This window comes from Leptosomus discolor, chromosome 1 (assembly GCF_034619465.1).
Source record: "Leptosomus discolor isolate bLepDis1 chromosome 1, bLepDis1.hap2, whole genome shotgun sequence".
Lineage (NCBI taxonomy): Eukaryota > Metazoa > Chordata > Aves > Leptosomiformes > Leptosomidae > Leptosomus > Leptosomus discolor.
Window position 1 is genome coordinate 166,678,380 of NC_141391.1, and position 20,013 is coordinate 166,698,392.

At 38.4% G+C, this 20,013-nt stretch overlaps 1 protein-coding gene across 5 annotated transcripts in view; it reads left to right on the plus strand.

Moving 5' to 3' along the window:
- The window catches only part of ANKS1B (ankyrin repeat and sterile alpha motif domain containing 1B), a 452,709-nt gene that overhangs the window by 228,138 nt on the left and 204,558 nt on the right, over positions 1 to 20,013 (plus strand). For all 5 annotated transcript variants that reach the window (XM_086470676.1, XM_086470670.1, XM_086470683.1 and 2 more), the window contains one exon: positions 1,153 to 1,225. In XM_086470676.1, the coding sequence (XP_086326802.1) occupies positions 1,153 to 1,225 (73 nt within the window). The remainder of the gene's footprint in view (positions 1 to 1,152; positions 1,226 to 20,013) is intronic.

Here is a 20,013-nt window from a genome sequence, read left to right on the forward strand (position 1 = left end):
TTAAGAGTGGGAAATGTTTAGATCTTTACTGCTATTACAGAGAAGCAAGCATTTCTCTTTAAAACAACTGCTATGGGGAAATGTGTATATCTCCAGAGTGCTATTTTATTTTAGAAAGAACCCAGAGCTTGCTTGTGTGGTTGGTTATTTCTCTAGAAAAAGGTTTCCAGATCATCTGAATATCTGATTTGATAGGGCATCTGAAGGTGGTTTTTGTTGTAAAGGAGATACTTTCCCAGTGGAAAGGTACTTGGGATCAGGTTTTGATCTTAATAACATGGATGCACTGTTATGAAATCCTGATATGAGTCAGGTCCAAGCCTGCCTTTTTAGGGGGACATCAAGGTTTAATTGCTCTTAAGAGTAAGAAAAATGTAGTTTATTAAAAAAAAAAAAAAAAAAAGAATTCTAAATCTGCAGATTCTGACATAATTTCCAGAATTTCTCCTGTCACCAGAGACTAATACATGTTTTTTAAAAAGGAGACAGTTTTCCTAGTAGTCCTAATATTAAGCTCAGTAAAACCTGGTTCTCTGTGTCTGCCTTGTTAGACACTAGCCTTTCAATTCACTTTTTGTTTTGTCTCGTTCTTCCAGAAAATAAAATAGGTATAATAGTTTTGATGTAGTAAGTTGAATGTAATTTGGAAATGTGCAGATGAGTTTTGGGATCAATGTAGTGCTGTTTCACAAACTATATCATTCTGTGGTATGTGGGGACACAGTTTCATACCTATTCAGTGGCCTTGGGGCAGGTGGAAAAAAGGGAGCTAGGAAATTCTCTGGAAATCTTAATTGAACAGTTGCTTTAGTACTTTATAACACAGAAAATAATATTTTTATGCATTAATATTGCTGCTTAAATAGACCTGTAGTGGTTACACCTGGATGACCAGGGTCGTCAGTATGAAAGGAACTGTACTGTAGAAAAAGAAATACTAGTCTCAAGCTTTAGATTTTGCTAGCATACAAATGTCGCAAAATAAAAATCAAAAGTGAAGAAATTAATTATCTACCTTTGATTTTTGCATTTGTCAAACTTGATTGTTCTTTCCTAATGAGGGTAGTAATACCATAAATTTATGCATGAAAAACTAAAATAAAATAGCAAAGATGGGGCTCATCAAATTTTTCACTGTTTTCTCTTCTGTAGATTGATAAAATCATGAGTTCAATAGATGCTGGAATTAATACTGGACTGGGAGAGATGAATGATCACACTACAAGTAAGGAAAAACTTGTTTAATTTTGACTTAAGTGTCTGTAGGGAAACTGTGGATGAGACATTGCTAAGTAACCCACTATGCTGAAATCATTCGTAGGTATTTGAATAACCATGAGCAGAATCAATGTTGTTTGCTGTTAGAGATACATTAGACTCAGTATTCTGGAGTTGTTACCTTAAATAACATATTGGAGTCATTAATGTTGTTTTGAAATCTTAGCAGAAAAAATGTTTCACTAAGATCTTCGTACTGAAGCCTTTCTATTAAGGTGATATTTTCCAATCTCTTCCAGCTGAGCTTTTATTTGGAATGATGGGACACTGAGTATTTCCAATAGCTGCTGACACTTTTTAAAGCATTATATTATTTAATGCTGCTTTGAGCAAATATTTGGCACAGGGCTGAAAATGTTGCTGACAGCCAGTGACTAGTGTTAGCAATGACAGGAAAATTTGCAAACCTTCCCTGCCACGGTGGATTCTAAGAGCTCAAAGTCATGACTAGCCTGTTGGTATGTCAGCATAAACCTGTGAAACTGTACTGAAAAGAATTTTGAAAGTATTTTACTATGTCTTCTTCCTAACACATGGAAGGAAAACTGAGTTGCATGCCTGAATAATTTAGTTTTAAGGCAAAGCTATGTTAACTCACCTGTACTGGTATATCCCTGCTAGCAATTGCATGCAATTACTGCAGTTTATGTATTGGGCAGGAAAGTATGTACCTTATCACTTAAAATTAAAAAAAAAAAAAAAAAAAAAGTGTTAACAAACATCTGTTTCATGGAGCATTATGAGAGTACGGGATGAAACTGTGTCTTATTTAAAAGGAGTTAACAGCAATTTTAACAGTAGCTGGACAGTGAGAAGAGAGTAGGAAAAAGAGAAAATAACTTATTTGAATACAAATATAATTGCAGGTAAAACAAGCAGATTCAGATTATTTTTTTCTAAAAGAATAAGGGGCAATATCATGAAAAGTCCTAGGCATGTTGTCCTGACAGGCTTTTTTTTCTTTCTGAAACTTACAGTGTTGGAAGGGAGAATTATTCATAGAGAAACTCTAGTTTAGGAGATAGTTAATAATTTCTGAAGATATTACAAGTAATTCAGGATTTGCTGCTTATTATTTTTTATCATGGTAGTTATGTTGGGTCTGGCTGATATGGAGTTAATTTTCACCATAGCGGCCTTCATAGTGCTGGGCTTTGTATTGGTAGCCAGAAAGGTGTGATGGTGTTTCGGCTACTGCTGAGCAGTGCTCACGTGGCATCCAGGCTGTCTTTCCAACACGGCCCCCTCACCAGTAGGCTGAGGGTAGGCAGGATCTTGGGAGGTGACGGAGCCAGCACAGCTGGCCCAAACTGACCAAAGGGATATTCCATACCATGTGATGCCTGCTCAGCACTATAAGCTAAGAGAAAGGGGTAGGGGGTGGGGTGGCGCATTCGTTATTACAACGTTTGTCTTCTGGAGCAACCACTATGTATACTGAAGCCCTACTTCCCTGCTGATGGGAAGTAGAGAATAAATCTTTTCTTTTCCTTTGCTTCTCTGCACGGATTTTGCTTTTTCTTTATTAAACTGCCTTTATCTTGACCCATGACGGTTTTTTTCCATCCCATTTTCTCCCCCAAACTGTCCTGCTGATGAGGGGAGTGATAGAGCAGCTTGGTGGGCACCTGGTGTCCTTATCCAAGGTCAATCTAACACAGTCTTTTTTGGTGCCCAGGAAGTAAAGATGAGGTTAGTAACTGGGAGAGGTAAAGGGCAAAATATTGACTGAACGAAGTCAGAGAGCGGACTGATAGTGGGAAATTTCGGTTGTTGTAATTGTGGTGAAGGGACAAGGCATGGATTGTGTGTAAATTGTCCACTTCCATTCAGTGTTGGGATGATGTTATTTTGATTTTGATGTGGGGAATTTTTTTTTGTTGATACGAGTGAAGTTTGTGAAGACTGTGTGATGAATGCGGATTTTAATGATAATTCTTAAATGTGTAATTCACAGAGACCAGGGGTGGAATGTATTGGGTTTGCGTGTCAGGGTTTTGGTAGCAAGGGGGACTACAGGGGTGGCTTCTGTGAGAAGCTGTTAGAAACTTCCCCTATGTCCAATAGAGCCAATGCCTGCCGGCTCCAAGACAGACCCGCTGCTGGCCAAGGCCGAGCCCATTAGTGACAGCGGTAGTGCTTCTGTGATAATATATTTAAGAAGGGGAGAAAACTGCTGTGCAACAGCATCCAGAAATAGGATTGACAAAATGTCAGAGAAACAACTGCGCAGACACCAAGGTCAGTGAAGAAGGAGGGGGAGGAGATGCTCCAGGCATCAGAGCAGAGATTCCTCTGCAGCCTGTGGTGAAGACCATGGTGAGGCAGGATGTCGCCCTGCAGCCTATGGAGGTTAACAGTGGAGCAGATACCTGCCTACATTACATGGAGGACCTCACGCCAGAGCAGGTGAATGTGCCTGAAAGAGGCTGTGACCCCGTGGGAAGCCTGTGCTGGACTAGGCTCCTGGCAGGACCTGTGGACCCGTGGGGGACCCACACTGGGGCAGTCTGTTCCTGAAGGACTGCACCCTCTGGAAGGGACCCACGCTGGAGCAGTTCATGAAGAACTGCACCCCATGGAAAGGGCTCATGTTGGAGAAATTAATGGAGGACTGTCTCCCTTGGGAGGGACCCCGTGTTGGAGCAGGGGAAGAGTGTGAGGAGTCCTCCCTATTAGGAGGAAGGAGCGGCAGAAACAGCATGTGATAAACTGACCACACCATCATTCCTCGTCCCCCTGTGCCACTTGAGGGGCGGAGGTGGTGAATTCAGGAGCAAAGTTAAGCCCTGAGGAAAGGGATGGGGGGGGGGGGGGAGGTGTTTTAAGATTTGGGTTTATTTCTCATTACCCTGCTCTGATTTGATTGGTAATAAATAAAAGTAATTTCCCCAAGTCTGATTTACCTTCGACAGTAACTGGTGAGTGGCTTTCCCGTTCTTATCTAAACCCACCAACCTTTTGTTATATTCCCTCTCCCCCGTCCAGCTAAAGAGGGGAGTGATAGTGCGCCTTTGGTGGGCACCTGGCGTCCAGCCTAGGTCAAACCACCACAGTAGTACACAGGCACCAAATGCAAAATCAGGCATCTATTAAGAAGTTGCACAGCAAGTAAGAGCTATGAAAAGGAGACAAAAGCAACAGTATGCATATGCAAATTTGCGTAACAATGATGTGTAAGTACTAGCCTGTCTTCCTATGTTGACCCCTGCTTTTCTTTTTCTCCTTTTTTCTTTTAAGGTCAGGATATACCTTACATCTTTCATCAGCCATTTTGTGACTTCTGCTGCATCCACTATTTTTCTTGACATTCGAATGTGGCATTTGGTTTTTTAGCTCTTTCAGTTGGCAGTAGATCTACTTTTTTCTTTGCTGGTTCTTGTCCCAGAAGGGACTCCAAATCCCAACTTTTTTTCTCTTTGGTGTGCAGCATCCTGCAAACCAACATTTGTTCTTTTCTGTCAACTCCTTAGTTGGCTTTAACTAGTTTAGAACAATAATCCGATTTTCCTTTTAATGAAGAAATTGAGCTATGTACTATTAATCAAAATACAACTACTTTTTAAAAAATTTAATCAATTTTGCTGTACATGCAGACTGCAATAAAGACATTTCTTTCTGCTATAGAGCTGACTCTATGCAGCTTCACATGTACATTTTCCATTTTTCGTTCCATTATGCCTTTTCCAGGTTCAGTCAAGCACAGTTTAGGCAGCAAAGCAAAGGGAACATTAAATGCATTATATCAAACATGTCGTACTTCAAGTATATGCCTATATTTTATTAACAAAGTAATAGGGTTATCTAGCACAAAATAAGGAGTCTATTTCTCAATGTTAGCAGACTGAAGTAACCAATCAAGTGGAGCCTTATTACAGTGATATTTATATATTTAACAACAGATTTTACTTGACTTTGCATTAATTACCATTAATTAATTACCACAAGGCAATACACATGTTTTTCTTACTAATAATATAATCTAAAAGATTTTCTGATAGGCCTTTGGCCCCGATGAAGGATTTGCCTTGAAGTTTTCTGTGGCAAATCAGCTTTTTTTGTGTGTTGTTCTTCTATTTAAGCTCCTATAGTTTATTGGCAAGAAGCATCTCAGCTGCCTCAGTGTTCCTCAGAGGTGCCTCACATAACCCCTGTCTAATTATTTACAGATATTATCATTGTCTGGATCCCTGTGTGTTTTCCTTAGGGTTTTATCTGCCCAAGTGTTGTAGTACTGAGGACCTAAATTAGGTCTCAGAACTTCTTGTTCACCTTCTCTCTTCTCCTTCCTGTGTGCTAAGCATAACAGACACAAAGATCTGGCCTATGCTTCGGAATAAAAATTTAGTAGTATGGTATCAGTTAATATAATTTTGAAATATTTTGTCAATTTATATATAGATATATGCAGTTTGTTAGTTTTACTTGAATATATGTGTAAAAAGATTATCCAGTAGAGATTAAAAATAATGTATTTAATGTTCAAAGTGTACGATTCGGAGATTTCTCTTAGTGTTGAACTGAAAGCATCTGCATTATTGAGCACTATATTCAAGAAACTTCACTTTTCTTGTCTAATAACTTTTTAACAAATGGTAAAATTTCTGATAATACTGAAGAGCAAATGTAGCTTGATATGGAGTCCTTCATTTTAGTATTTACATAGTCCTGTACTTCATATTATACTGCAGTGTTTTTATGAACTGTTAGTAAAACCAAAAATACATGAAATTCAAGCACAAATATTCTTAATCTAACAGGCATGAAGACCTTTTTATACTACATAGTACCTCATTCTCAGTGAAAAATATTTGAGAGGAAAGATGTCATACACTGATAATTCAATAGCTATATTTAAAATTAGACAATGATGACATCTTGTGATGAAATCATTGAATGGATTTATAGGAACTTTGCCCTATATTTTCCTCCTGGTGAAACCTGCAAAGACTTCTTTTAGATCTCCAGGGGAATCTCTTAAGCAATTAGAGGAGCAGTGAAAAGAGAGAATCAAAACTGTCTGAGAATGGTCATGAGGACTTCATCCACAGCATGCATTCAGAAACAAAAAAATAAAGCAGGGCTTTCAGTTTGGTGGGTACTGGAGGAGTAATCATGAAACTACAGAGAGGAAGATGGCTGCCGACGTCCTCTGAGGGCATGTAGCATTCAGCACTTGAGTAGCTTACCGCTGAAATCAAAAGCAGGAATGCTGACCAGGGATCAAGAGCTAATCTCAGTGATAGCAGACCAAAAAACCCACTAGCCCAAAGAGTACAAAACCTCTCTTACCAAGAAGAAGTAAAAGATGGTGCTGGCTAGTGACTTTCTACTCAAGGTGATGTGGAAACATCTGCACCACCTGGCACTTACATTATGGTTGGTGTTTCTTCACAAGAGTCCAAATTTGCCAAGTTGGAAAGGATTCTACCAATGACTAGCATATGATAAAGAACACTAATGATACTGCCAAGAATGATCCTAAGAAAATCAAAAGTGCTTAGAAGGCTTTGTGGCAATAAATAAGAAGGTTGAAAATTAAAGAGATATGTCTCTCCTCTCATGTCCAAGTCAAAGATCAGTCAGATACACTCTAAATATAATTGCATGGCTTTTATTCTGAGAGAAGAAAACTTTAAATTAAGAACCATGTGGCAAGGACAAAAATCTTGATCTTAATCATGCAATAATGCAAATTGGACATAGGTCTAACCCCTGAGAAAGACAGGATTTAAAACAGGATTAAAGAAGTGACTAGACAAAGAGTCATGAGTCAGATATCATAGCTATTTTTATGCTAATGGCAGAAGAAAGAGGAATAGAGAAGAATTAACAGAAGAATTAATGAGGAATAGATAACAACTAATTTAAGATTATTACAACATTGGCATTGTAAAGAATTTATCATATGTATTACACTAGTGTTCGAGTCATGTAGAGGATATAACTTCTTCGGTAAGAAGGAAGAAGAGAGGAAATGTTGGCTTGTATTTCAAAAATATAATGGTTGCTTTGAGGTCTTGAAAATAAGATTAGTTAGAGCTGTTAAATACCTGTTGGTATCCAGGAAAACGGAAAAGAACATGATTGTTCTTGGTACATATCCAAAGCTATTTGACTTCATAGTAATGGGAGATTTTAGTTACCACAGCTCTTGTTGGGAGGAAATTACACTGACAGACTGACCACAAAAAAAGTCTCAAGAAGTTAGATGTCAATAAATTCAGAGAATTTATTTTTAAAAATCCCTAGCATGCAAGTTAAGGAGAAATCTGTGGGTTCTTCAAAAGAACGCTGCTAAAGACCATAGTAGAAGCTTCACTAATGTGAAGAAAAGAAAGTGTAGAAGACCAGCTTGGCTAAATTGTCATCTTTTCTTTCACCCTAGACATAATGAGGAAAGTTTCTCTGTTTACTAAAAATGGCAGAATAACACACATGCATGGAGACAAGTCAGAAGTGCCAAAGCACTCGGTGAGATGCAACTAGCAAAAGAAATTAAGATTTAATATAACATAATCTTATTAGTACATTAATACACAGAAGAAGAACAAAGAAATCTTTGGTGCCTAAGAGAAGTACTGCAGGAAAGGAAAAATTACTTATAGGTGGAAAGAAGGCAAAAAGTTACAATGACTTTTTACCACACATGTTTAGTGAAAAGGTCGTCAGTGAGCCACATGACACGCACAACTAATCCTAGGGCTAGAACATTGATTGTAGATAAGGAAGGAACAGGTTATTTAGGTTAGGTATCTTAAAATTGATTTAATGAACTTCATTTTGTGATACGTAACTGTCTGAAAAACTTAGACCTGTTAGTGGGTTTCTGTAAGAATTCTTGGAGGATGGATGAGGTACCAACAGGCTAAAAGAGAATGAGGTAGAACTTATCTTTAAGAGGGGGAAGGAAGGAGAATGTGGGGAACTATTGTCAATTCATAGAAAAGTCACTGAAGAGATAAATTACTTGAAGTAGCTAGAAAATAGCAAAGAAATAAGTAAGAGACAACATGGATTTGCCAAGAGCAAACCTATTAAAGCAATCTAATTCCCTACTAGGAGTGGATATCAGATTTTGGAAGTAAGGAAAGAGCAGTAGATGCCCAGTATTTGGACTTCAGTTAAAGTTTTGACATCATCTCATGTTTTTCTTGCAAGTAAATTAAGGAAACATGGGCTTGATGAAAATAATGGTAGGTCAGACAGATGATTCTTATTCTTAATGTCTAAATTCAGACTTCTGCAACGTAGACTGCATAGAGTGCATCTAAGTCATTAATACTGAGTTAGATAAGCAGACACTTCTTCAGTATTGTTCATCATATCTGGATGTCTGAAGCATGGCAAATGGCACTAGAAGTATCTATAAGGAGAGCGTAGAGGACCTCCTCAGACGTAGCTGTCTAAAACCAGCTGAAATGAATCTCCCCCTCTCCTCCTCAGGACAAAATTATATAGTGAAGCATCCAAATAGATTAGCACGGAGATGATATCCTCTTTTACATTCAGCAGCATCTTAAAGACTTCTGGATATTTGCCAGAATTAAAAAAAAAATAAATTGTTGGAGTATAACTGACCTTGGCTTGAGTCAGTTGAATGGATTAGGTCACAGTTTTAAGTCACTTTTGAGTCTATTTTGTAATGATTCTGTGGTTTTTCTGTGACTACTGTGATAACATGATTTAGATGGAAGCTGTCTACAAGTTAAAGTAAAAAGAAGAAACACTTCAACTTCAAATTGTCTTTGCCTAATTATAAACAATTTTTTTTACAATAAAAAGGTCTTTCAAGGCATGCATAGCGGTATTTCTGTGTTAGTTGGAGCCCAGTAGCTGCTCAGAGGTGTGTGATTAAGCATTTAGTTGTATTTGTAAGTCACTCGAAAGGGAATAATCAGGAAATAATCTACTTTAGAGAATTATTTTTCTTTTAAATCAGTAGTGGATATCATATCATGATCATGATTAAACCAAGACTTGTTTCAAGTCAGAGCAATTAAAATAAAGTCAAGGAAAATAATTGTTGAAGGTCATTCCACATGAAAATAATCTACAATCAGTTTAGGACTGCGCTCGGCTTTTGAGAGAACCACTTCTGTCAAATATGTTGTAGTGTATGGAAGATGATTTACAATTTTATGATTCTGCCAATCATGAATCCTTTTTTGATCCTATCCATAAATGCCCTATCCAGTTGCTATGTGCATACAAGTGCAGTGTAGTCGAGATTTCTTTGGTCAGCTAAGCATGTACCTATCCTCCAGTGCCCAGATTGTTCCACCTAGAGGCATACAAGGTACAGATTGCTGAATTATCTTCAGTTTCTTGACCTACAGTTTTGGCTTGAAACATAATATACTGGCAAGCCTTTTTCTTATAGCCAAAATAAGCAAGTTTCTTATTACATTTAGCAAGTTTGGGTTTTACAAAGTTTATTTGTTGCCCTTCTGTGAGAACAGTGCCTTTCCCTATGCTTGCAGATAATTCTAGCATCACATTCAGCATCTATGTCTAAATTTCGATATCAACCTTGCTCACTGAGGCTACCTGAGTGAGTGCCTTTCAAAGATTAATGCTGCTTGTTACTGGAAGAGGTGTATGCAATGTGATTATACTGTATTAAAAAAAAAAAAAATCACTTTCAACGGAGCTAGCAAATATTCTAAAATATTTACTTTAGCAGTATATATTATCATGTCAACAACTTTAGAAAGACCTATGAGTTAGCTCTTCTAGAGTTACTTTGGTACTTCTTACCAGAAGAGCTCAAACACCGACAGCCATGCCTGAGTTGACTCCACAAGAGCTATATCTCATCTGAAAAGAGCAGAGCTGCAGTGGGTTGTGCTGTGTTCAGAACAAGCCCTACAACTACAGCTTACATCAAGTTTTTCCACAAGTACAACTTTATTGCTTCTGGATGCACCCAATACATATGCAAGTTTCTATGTCATGTAGTACATATTTAATGCCAGGGATTGACAGTAGGTCATTGAGCACTGTATTCGAGTACATTTTGTAGGTACTTCCTATGATCTTTTGTATCAGGACTGAAATTGTAGGCAGTCATACAGAAGTTATTTCTTTGTTTATTTTGCCTTCTCTACTGATATGACTAAGGCTATTGCTATCACTGACTCCTTCATAGTGTGAGGAATTTTGCAAGAAGTTTTACTCTTCAGATTCGTGAGGGACACGATTTCAAGCACAAAGGTTGAGAAAGTAAGACAGAAATTACTTCAGCAGACTAAGAAAAGATGGAATCAGATGGGGCCACAGCCAGAAAAGCTGAATGAGAGGAGTAAGAGTTCATGATGTGCCCTGTTTAGCTGTAACATGTAATGGAAATTGTGCAGACCTCTAACTGCCAGAAGCTACACGCTCAGTTTCCTCTCTTTCTTCTGCTCCACTGTTGCTACTCAGACATGAAGCCTCCATCTTCCCTAGTATGGTTCTGCCTATGAAAGCTAAAATCTCAGTCAGAAGTCGTCAAACTTTCTTTTAGCAAATGAAGCCTTGTTAGGCTGGCTCTTTTGTGTTTGCTGCCATATGGTTGCAGTTTTGGCAAAGTGGTCTTCCTCCAAAGCTGTTAGTATCCTCCCTCCTCCAAGGGCAGAAAACAGATAAAATGTAAGTACTTAATTAAGGCAGAATTTTAATTAGATATGTGTAGGCATGTTGGCATAAGGCAGTTTTCACAGTGGTAAGTTATATACTTGAAAGTATATTCTTTAATTGTAATTTAGTGTCTATTTTGCAGCAGTTACTTCCCCTTTTTAAATCTCCGTGTGGTTAAACTAAGCTCTTTGATAAAGTGGATTTAATTCATAGATTTTAACAAAATGAGCCACCCACCCTCTCACAAAGTGGAGATGTCTTAAGCTTACAGTTTTGAACCCAGAACTCTAATTTTGCAATAGCCAACCAAAACAACAGGACCGTAAAATAAGGATAACGTCACTTTGCTCCCAAATCCCACCTTCCCATTGAAGCTGATGCACTGTGCAAAAAGACTGGAATATCTGTAGCATCATAAAGAAGAATAAGAAGAAAAGACAGAGAGAATCGGACTGTGTAGCTGATAGAAGGAGGACACAATGAGAGGAGACAGCTCCAGTAGCTGGTCTCTGCTCCCAGTGCTGTTTGATGCCTCCTCAACAGTAAATGCATATACAGTTTGAAATTTTTAAACTGCGAGTCTGTGAACTCTTTGCCATTAATTATAGGACTGCACTGTAGGAAACAGAGCCACACATTTGGGTTTGATTCTGCACTTCCTTGTATCTTATTAACAACCATAAAGTGAATGTGGAATTTTAGGTTGCAATGGCAGAACTGCTGGGAGGAACTCATGCAGCTAGAGTCAATATGGTATGTTACGGAAGGTGAAGGTGATTCTTGTTTCAGGCAAAACTGTTCACGGTCATTTACGTTCTCTTACGAATACCACTCACTCACACGCTCAATACCTAAAAGCACCAAGGTGTGCATGCATGTGTGTCCAGGTTGCCTGTCGACGGTTACCTCTGTGTGATGTGGAAAGCTGACTATTGCATTCTCATTGCATCTGTCTGGTTCCTTTTGATTGGCAATAGCAAACTGGGTTTTGGATAGATCTTTAGGAGTCAACAGTTGCTATGGTATGGTCCTTTTTTGTTTACTTCAGCGGTGCTCATTGTTTTTTCTTCCTTATGTCGGATATTTTGGGGCTAGAGTCTGTCTGCCTTTTGGAATAACAGGAAGATAAAGTTCATATGCAATGTGCTGTAATGTTGTTGCTGTCCTCCTATGTAGTGTAGGGTGTTCTGCTGATAAATCATCTGTGCTGTTGTTTTATCAGAGCACCCTCCTTCTTGGCTTGACAGAAACACATTTATTAGTGTTTTACCACTGTCAGCTGTGTCCTTGGTTATCAATACAGACCATACCTTTAACCCTTTGTAGCACTGTTTCTTCAGGTGCTTCCACACATGCATTGCTATTCATGCATTATTCATACCAATCTTCATATTTTTTTTACAAATCTATGACTTTCAAATTATTTGAATGGTAATTTAAGCGTATATAATCAACTAGATCATAACATAGTGAAGAACAGAAGCCGTATAGCTGTAAAATATGTAGAAGAAATATTTGGGGCATTTATTTACTGAGAACACGAAAATCATAATGCATGGCATGCCACTGAACTTACCCAAAGATCATAAAAATTCTACAGAAGAAATCACAAATAATTAGATTAATGTTTTTGTTGACTTCCGCATTGTAAAAGCCTAACAAGAGATAAAGATGCATCTGTTTTAATGATCCATTGAATCCCAAAACAAACCTTACAGAAGACTGGGCAAACTGCAGGATAATTGTACAGCTTTTAGCTATGTTTTATAATAAACGCAATGGGAGTTGGATGCAAAAATCTGCAAGCATTTCTCTTATTTTCTGTTATTCATGTATTCCTATCATGTTGGCAATTTTACCCTGTAGTGTCATAAATGTAATATTCAGCTATACGCTCTTCATACACAAATTAATCAGAGCCGTTTTTGAAACAGCCTACTACAGACGAACACAAAGGGTAAACTGAAAAGACAGTAAAAATGTTAATCATCAGACCATATTTACCTATGTAGTCTCTGATGCATTTTCTTTTTACATTTCCACTCTCTCTGTAAGTGCTTATCACCATATACCTTTTATCTCTGTCCATGATTTTCGTGTTCAATGCTAGCCTTCTTTTTCCAAAACTGTTTGCAGAGCAATTAAATCGTTATATTCAGACTTGAATAAATGTTTTCTGGCATATTTCTGCTAGAAGGAATAGAGAAGATTGACAGCAAACAGAGAAACTTTAGAAAATGGAACTATAATATCATAAATATTGACATTAATCAGTGAGTAAATGTATAGCCTAATTCTTGTCAATTTTGTTTGTAGCCTACTTGTGACCATTAGATCTTGTGATGGTAAATTTAGATACTCTGCAATAGGACTGCTTGAGCAAAGGAATCTTCTACAAATTCTCTTTTAATTGGAGGATTAACATGTAATTTTTACTAACTTAATATGCTGGCACTTTTCAGAGGTATTTCCCCACGTCAGAGGCAAGGTTTTAGTGAAATAGCATAGGAGATACAGACCCCATTCCAGTACTGATATTTTCTCCTTTGGAAGAAGTTTAAACCTTGTCAGTCTGGTCAGTTGTACTGTTATTTCTGAGTAACCAAACTGTATTTTTTTCTCACAGAATTAGTATAAAAAGTGTATTCTCCCTTGGAGAGCATATAGTAATTTGTCAGACCTAAAGGTATTTTTTTTTTCTATTTTATAGAAAGACTTAGTCTCAGAAAGAGTAATACATACCAAATCTCTACCATTTCTTCTTTCATTTTGTTATTAACCTAATATCTGATCCTTACATTCTCTGTTAAATATGGTTAGAATAGAAGCCTATATGACCACGGATATGAACAATTTAGTTTGAATATACTACTCAAATCTATGAAAATTCAAATCGTGTACTTGCCGCCCTTCTTAAAGCCTTGTTTAAGTATTTTTGAAATACACCCATAATATTTGTTTTGAGACAGAGTGCAGAATGGTATGAATACACAGAATGAAAAACTCAGAAAATCAGATTTTCATTGACTTCCAAGCTCAGAAACATTGAGAATTAATAGTAAAATGGAAAGTGAAGTAGTATGATGTTTAAGCATGTTTGAGAACAATGCTAAGAAGGACTGTATAGATTACCACACAGAAAATCAAATTAAGTGAATAAAACTTATTCTGACTTTAAAAATTGGGTATATCTGCCTATGGACTAGCCTTGCAAAATTGCACTGATACAAACAAAACCAATCAGAACTCAAACTAATTGGTTGTGAAAGTTGCTTAAAAATAATATTAATCACATTGCCTCCCAGATAAAATGACTGGCTGGGTGGGTGAGGGGAGGGCAGTGGATGTGGTCTACCTTGACCTCAGTAAGTCCTTTGACACTGTCTCCCATCACATCCTCATAGGTAAGCTTAGGAAGTGTGGGATAGATGAGTGGACAGTGAGGTGGGTTGAGAACTGGCTAAAGGACAGAGCTCAGAGGGTTGTGATCAGTCGTGCTGAGTCCAGTTGGAGGCCTGTAACTAGTGGTGTTCCCCAGGGGTCAGTACTAGAGCCTGTCCTATTCGATATATACATCAACGACCTGGATGAAGGGACAGAGTGTATACTCAGCAAATTTGCTGACGATACAAACCTGGGAGGAGTGGTAGATACAGCAGAAGGCTGAGATGCCATTCAGCAAGACCTGGACAGGCTGGAGAGCTCAGTGGAGATGAACCAAATAAAGTTTAACAGGGGCAAGTGTAGGGTCCTGCAGCTGGGGAAGAATAACCCCATATACCAGTACAGGCTGGGGGTCAACGTGCTTGACAGTAGCTCTGCAGAGAGGGACCTGGGTGTTTTAGTGGATAATGGGATGACCATGAGCCAGCAATGTGCCCTTGTGGCCAAGAAGGCCAATGACATCCTGGGGTGTATCAAGAAGAGTGTGGCCAGCAGGTCAAGGGAGGTCATCCTCCCACTCTACTCTGCCCTGGTAAGGCCGCACCTGGAGTGCTGTGCCCAGTTCAGGGCTCCCTAGTTCAAGAGAGACAGGGAACTACGTGAGAGAGTTCAGCGGAGGGTTACTAAGATTATGAGGGGGCTGGAGCACCTCTGATATGAAGAAAGGCTGAGAGACCTGGGGCTCTTTAGCCTGGAGAAAAGAAGACTGAGAGGGGATCTTACCAACACTTATCAATATCTAAAGGGTGGGTGTCAAGAGGATGGGGCCAGACTCTTTTCAGTGGTGCCTAGCAACAGGACAAGGGCACCGAGCACAAGCTGGAGCACAGGAAGTTCCGCTTGAACACGAGGAGGAACTTCTTTAGTTTGAGGGTGAGAGTGCACTGGAACAGTCTGCCCAGGGAGGTTGTGGTGTCTCCTTCTCTGAAGGTATTCAAAACCCATCTGGACGCCTTCCTGTGTGACCTGATCTAGGCGAACCTGCTTTGGCGGGGGAGTTGGACCACATGATCTCCAGAGGTCCCTTCCAACTCCTACCATTCTGTGATTCTGTTATTCTATTGGTAGTAAATGGGTCCCTAACTCTCAAGTGGATCTGAAAACATATCTGAAGGATGATAATGTTAATGCTGCAATCTGCTCTTCCTGGTCAATTCTCTTGTGTGTCAGACCTATACCTGAAGTCATTGTGCTGTACATACTGTATCCTTTTGCACCATGTGGTTGAATATTGCCAAGCTATGTCCGTCTAGATAGGAGATAAAAGGATCAACAAAGGTAGATTGCAGACTTCAGAACTTGAAAAAAAAATGGATTAAAATATTTTTCAAAGTTATTTCCTGTAGGACTGAGGTCTTGCCTGTTTCTCCACTGAACCACGACAGTCCAGGGGGAGTACTAATAATCTACGTCATCTCCACAAGGATAGGTTGGATGGATTTCACAAAGTTAATGTCAGAGTGGTCACTGGTGTGCCTAAAAGGTGACAAGCTAATGGTTCCCTCATTCTATAATGCTTTCATAATCATCCTACTGTAATTCCAGAGGTTGAGAGATGTTTTTTTCAAGCCATGATAAATGACATGAAAGAACGATCAGATTACTTGAGGGCTGTAGAAATCACTTGCTTAGGTTCAGCTTTTCCCTTGCAGTTTAATCTGAACCTTGCAACTATCTAATCATTTACACCCTTGTATATTAATATTTAATTCAGCTGATGTCATGATACTGAACAGCATTTATTACTGAATCAAGTTCAATACCAGGTTTAAAATGTATGCAGAACAGGAATTAGCACCTCAGTGTAGTTAAAAGTATCTGAGGAAAAATGCAGCTTTCACTAACTGTGGCCAGGAAATACTTTAAAGAGAACAGAATATTCCTAGCTTCTAAAATAGACTGTATGAAAACCATAAAATGATTACTAAGGGCAAATCCCTAAAACTCTGTTCAGTATCTTTGGTGGTCTTCTGTATGAGATGACATGGGTATTACTCTTACAAACATGTTGCAGTTGGAGATGCTATGGCCAGTGAAACTACGATGAAGTTTATCTACGAGATCTAAGTCTACTAAAAGTGAATTAATAACAGTTTCCTCAAAGTTCAGTTGATTCACTTGTGTTTCCTTCTTAATCTAGTAGGCTTTAGATTTAAATAGATACGAATCCTTGGAAGCTCACATTTCTAGTAATCACAAGAACATCACATGCTAGTTAAAAATCTTGGGCTTATTATAGAATTTACAGCACACAGAATTGTTTCTAGTTTTAGTTCCACCTACAGAAAATGAAGTAATTTAGAATATTGAATTAACTGAAGTGTATTCATTTGCTTTCTAACCCAGACTGTTAACCTGAGTTCATGATAGGAACACTAGAATTAGTATTTTCTTGTTTCATTGCCCTATATTCAGGAAGATATTGTATTTGAATGCCTTCAAATCCTTTAAAAATTATTTAGTATTTACTACTTACTTCATAAACCATGATACTAGGAAGTTTCCAAAACTTTCTACTTTTATCCACTGCTGCCTTTAGCTCTTTATTTTACATTATTGCATTATTACAAATGTGAGATGGCTGAAGTTAATTTATTGATTGCTAATATGAATTTTCATTAAATGCTAATAATAACATTTAGTGTAAAGTTGTGAATTGTTGTGGTTTCTATTTCTCAAGTATATTTGTTATTCATGACTTCATGCATGAGTTCAGATAAATATTTTTTATGAACTCCGCAATTTGACTTTGTTTTTCTATTTATGGGATGTGATGGACCATATCAGTTACGTATTGCTACCTCTGTTTTCTGGTAGGCTATTTGAAATATTTTATAGAGCATAATTCTAAAGAATAAATTGTCTTGTCGGTACACAACCTCCCCTATTTGCATATGATTATGGAATTCTTATGGAGACAGCCATTCTTCTCAAATTTATGCAAACAAAAATCCATGTTCATGAAAGTTTTCAAACAGCGAATAGCAAGGAATGTAACTAAACAGGTCTAGACTAGAATTTAAGAGAGTAACTGTAGGTGTTGGTTTTGTTTATTAAACCAGCTCTAGTTTTGGTCTTGTTTGTAGAACAGGAAATAATCATTAACATGTTATAAAACATTAACAAAACCACTCTGATGAGTACATTTTCAGCTAACCTGTACCTGTAGGACCGCTTGAACTCTTGCTGAGATCCATTAGTCTTGAGAAAGGAATGATGGAAGGAATGATGTGTAGAGCAGAGTTTATTAAACTTGTCTGGAAAGTTGCATTTCTATCATTCCAATTTCTAAAACAAAAAGCTATGCAGGACTAAGTACAATGTCATAAGAAGTGTTTGCACTGTCTGCGGGCATCAGCACAGATTCCTGAAAGAGGATCCTAGGCTCCATCTGTGGGTAGGGGAGGCCAGTTCAGAATTCCTAATCCAGAGGTGGGAGAGTGAGAGTCGAGTAGTCATCATGAGGGAGCTCACAGACAGGATGAACAGGGTTTATATAATCTCATCCATATGCAAACAGTCCAGTGAGTTGCCAGAGCTGTGCCAGCACGCCACCCACTCAAGTAACATCTTTATTATTCATTGAAAGATGCTGCAGTTTTCTTTTGGTGTTGCAGAGCCTGTGTTAGCAGGGCATAAATATTTCAGAAGGTGGTTATAGAGTTTTTATGTAATGAAGCAAGTTCCTGTTGAGAACCTGACTTTTTGTCTGGGAGCAGAGAGGGATGGTTGTTCCCTAACAGCAGTCAGCTGTGCTCTCACCCACAGCGCACAGTCCCATGGGGTCTGCACCCAGTGGGAAGAGCCAGGTACTGGTAACATGCTCCATTGATCACCTCAGTCAGGCCCCTGAGAGGTGACTAAGGTCCAGAGTCCATTGAGGGAGCCCAGCCAGGAGCAAAAGGAGATTGAGTCAGAGATAGGGATGGAGACAAGGCTGTAACATGGGTTCATAATCTAGGCAGAAGGCAGGGCTGAAGATAGGGCTGGAAAAAAGCCACTATGTATGTCTGAGGGGTCCATCCAGGAGAAAAGCTACCTACAGTGTAGATCCAGCATCCATCCAGTAGTTTGGACCAGAGTCAGGGCCAGAGACCAGCACTGCTGAGACATTGCTGGGGCAGGGACTGACAGCCCCAGGCTGAGTGAAATGGGGTCCTGGGCCATGGGCAGGGTGAGGGAAGTCTGTGAAGATTCTGGCATGGACAGTAAGGCCCATTGGTGCCCTCAGAGCCCTGACATCTCTGGGGTTTATTCATTATCATAATTTTGTCTTTTATCAGTGAAATGTGGGAAGTTGTGTCTGATTTATACATTATTATTTTCTGAGATTTTGAATATTCTAGGAAAGACATAGGTGAGGGGTAGTTCAGTGTTACCTTTTAGTGAAGAGCTTCAAGTTACCTTTGCTCACATTTAAACATACTTTTTCCAGCCCAGATTTAGAGTATCATCTTTACAATTAGCTGCTGTTTAACATTCAAGAGCTAATGCGTGTGGCAGATATTGTCTCATATCTAATCTATAAAAATGTTGAAGTTAAGTTATGATTACCTCGAATACCTAAATCCAACCTAGTATCAACTCTAGACAAATCTCAGGATATTTTCATCTTAGGTAAGTAATTTAATTTTAAATTAACATTTTTTTACCTCTTTTATAAGACTTGAAAAGGGAGGTGGGGGGAAAAAGTAAGTAAAAGGAAAAAGGCAGATGAGAAACAAACCAACAGATTGTTGTAGCTGTAGAGGAAGGATGACAAAAGAGCAAATGATCATAACTTATAAGAAGAAAAAGTAGAAGTGAGATAAATAGGAAGCATAGAAAAGGAATTACAAAAAGAAGCTAGAAAGAACAGGAAGGAGAGAAGGGAATTCACCTGATCAGCCGTTCAAAGGAGGAGTTCACTCTGAAATCTGATGCATCAGGGGTAGGGGAGCCTCTGAGCTCAACTAGGCAAAAGAAAACAGAAGACAAAGCACCACGCTGTCGCAGGTGGAATCTGATTTGTAAAATAACCCCAGGAGAAATCCCTAACCTTCTATCATGTGTACTTTCAAGATTCATGATTTCAAAGATATGACAGTTTACTGCAGTGTCAGTACAGGCATCTCATTTCCACAGCTCTACACAGAACCTTGCAGCAGTTTCTAAATCTATGAAATTATAGTTACCATTTATTTAATGGCTATATTTAACTTCTTGAGCTATCTCTGTGCGGTGAGTGTTCTTTCAGACCTTTTTTGAACAGTTTCTTCAAACATCTCTCTGTTATCCAGTTCTGCTTGTTGGCTAGCCCAGTGTTGCTTAGCACAATGCTGTACAAAGATTTGCTCAAATTTGAAATTACATAAATTTGTTTTTATGGTGCCAGGAGTTATAGCATAAAGGGTTGGGCTTGCATAGTATTTTTAGCCAGACTATGTAGTATACACTTTTTTATATATATACACACACTTAGTGTACTAGATTTTAACAGTAGTCTAAAATCTTTACTAAATTAAATAAAATATTTTGATTGGTCATGATGTCATGTAATTTTTCAAGTTTTCTTTTCTTGCTAAATGAAAACAGTGAAAATGATTACTCATAGGTGGTGAGTGTAGTGTTACTATTATCCTGTAAAAGTTCCTGAGGCAAGCACAGAAATTGCTCTAAGAAACTAACTCG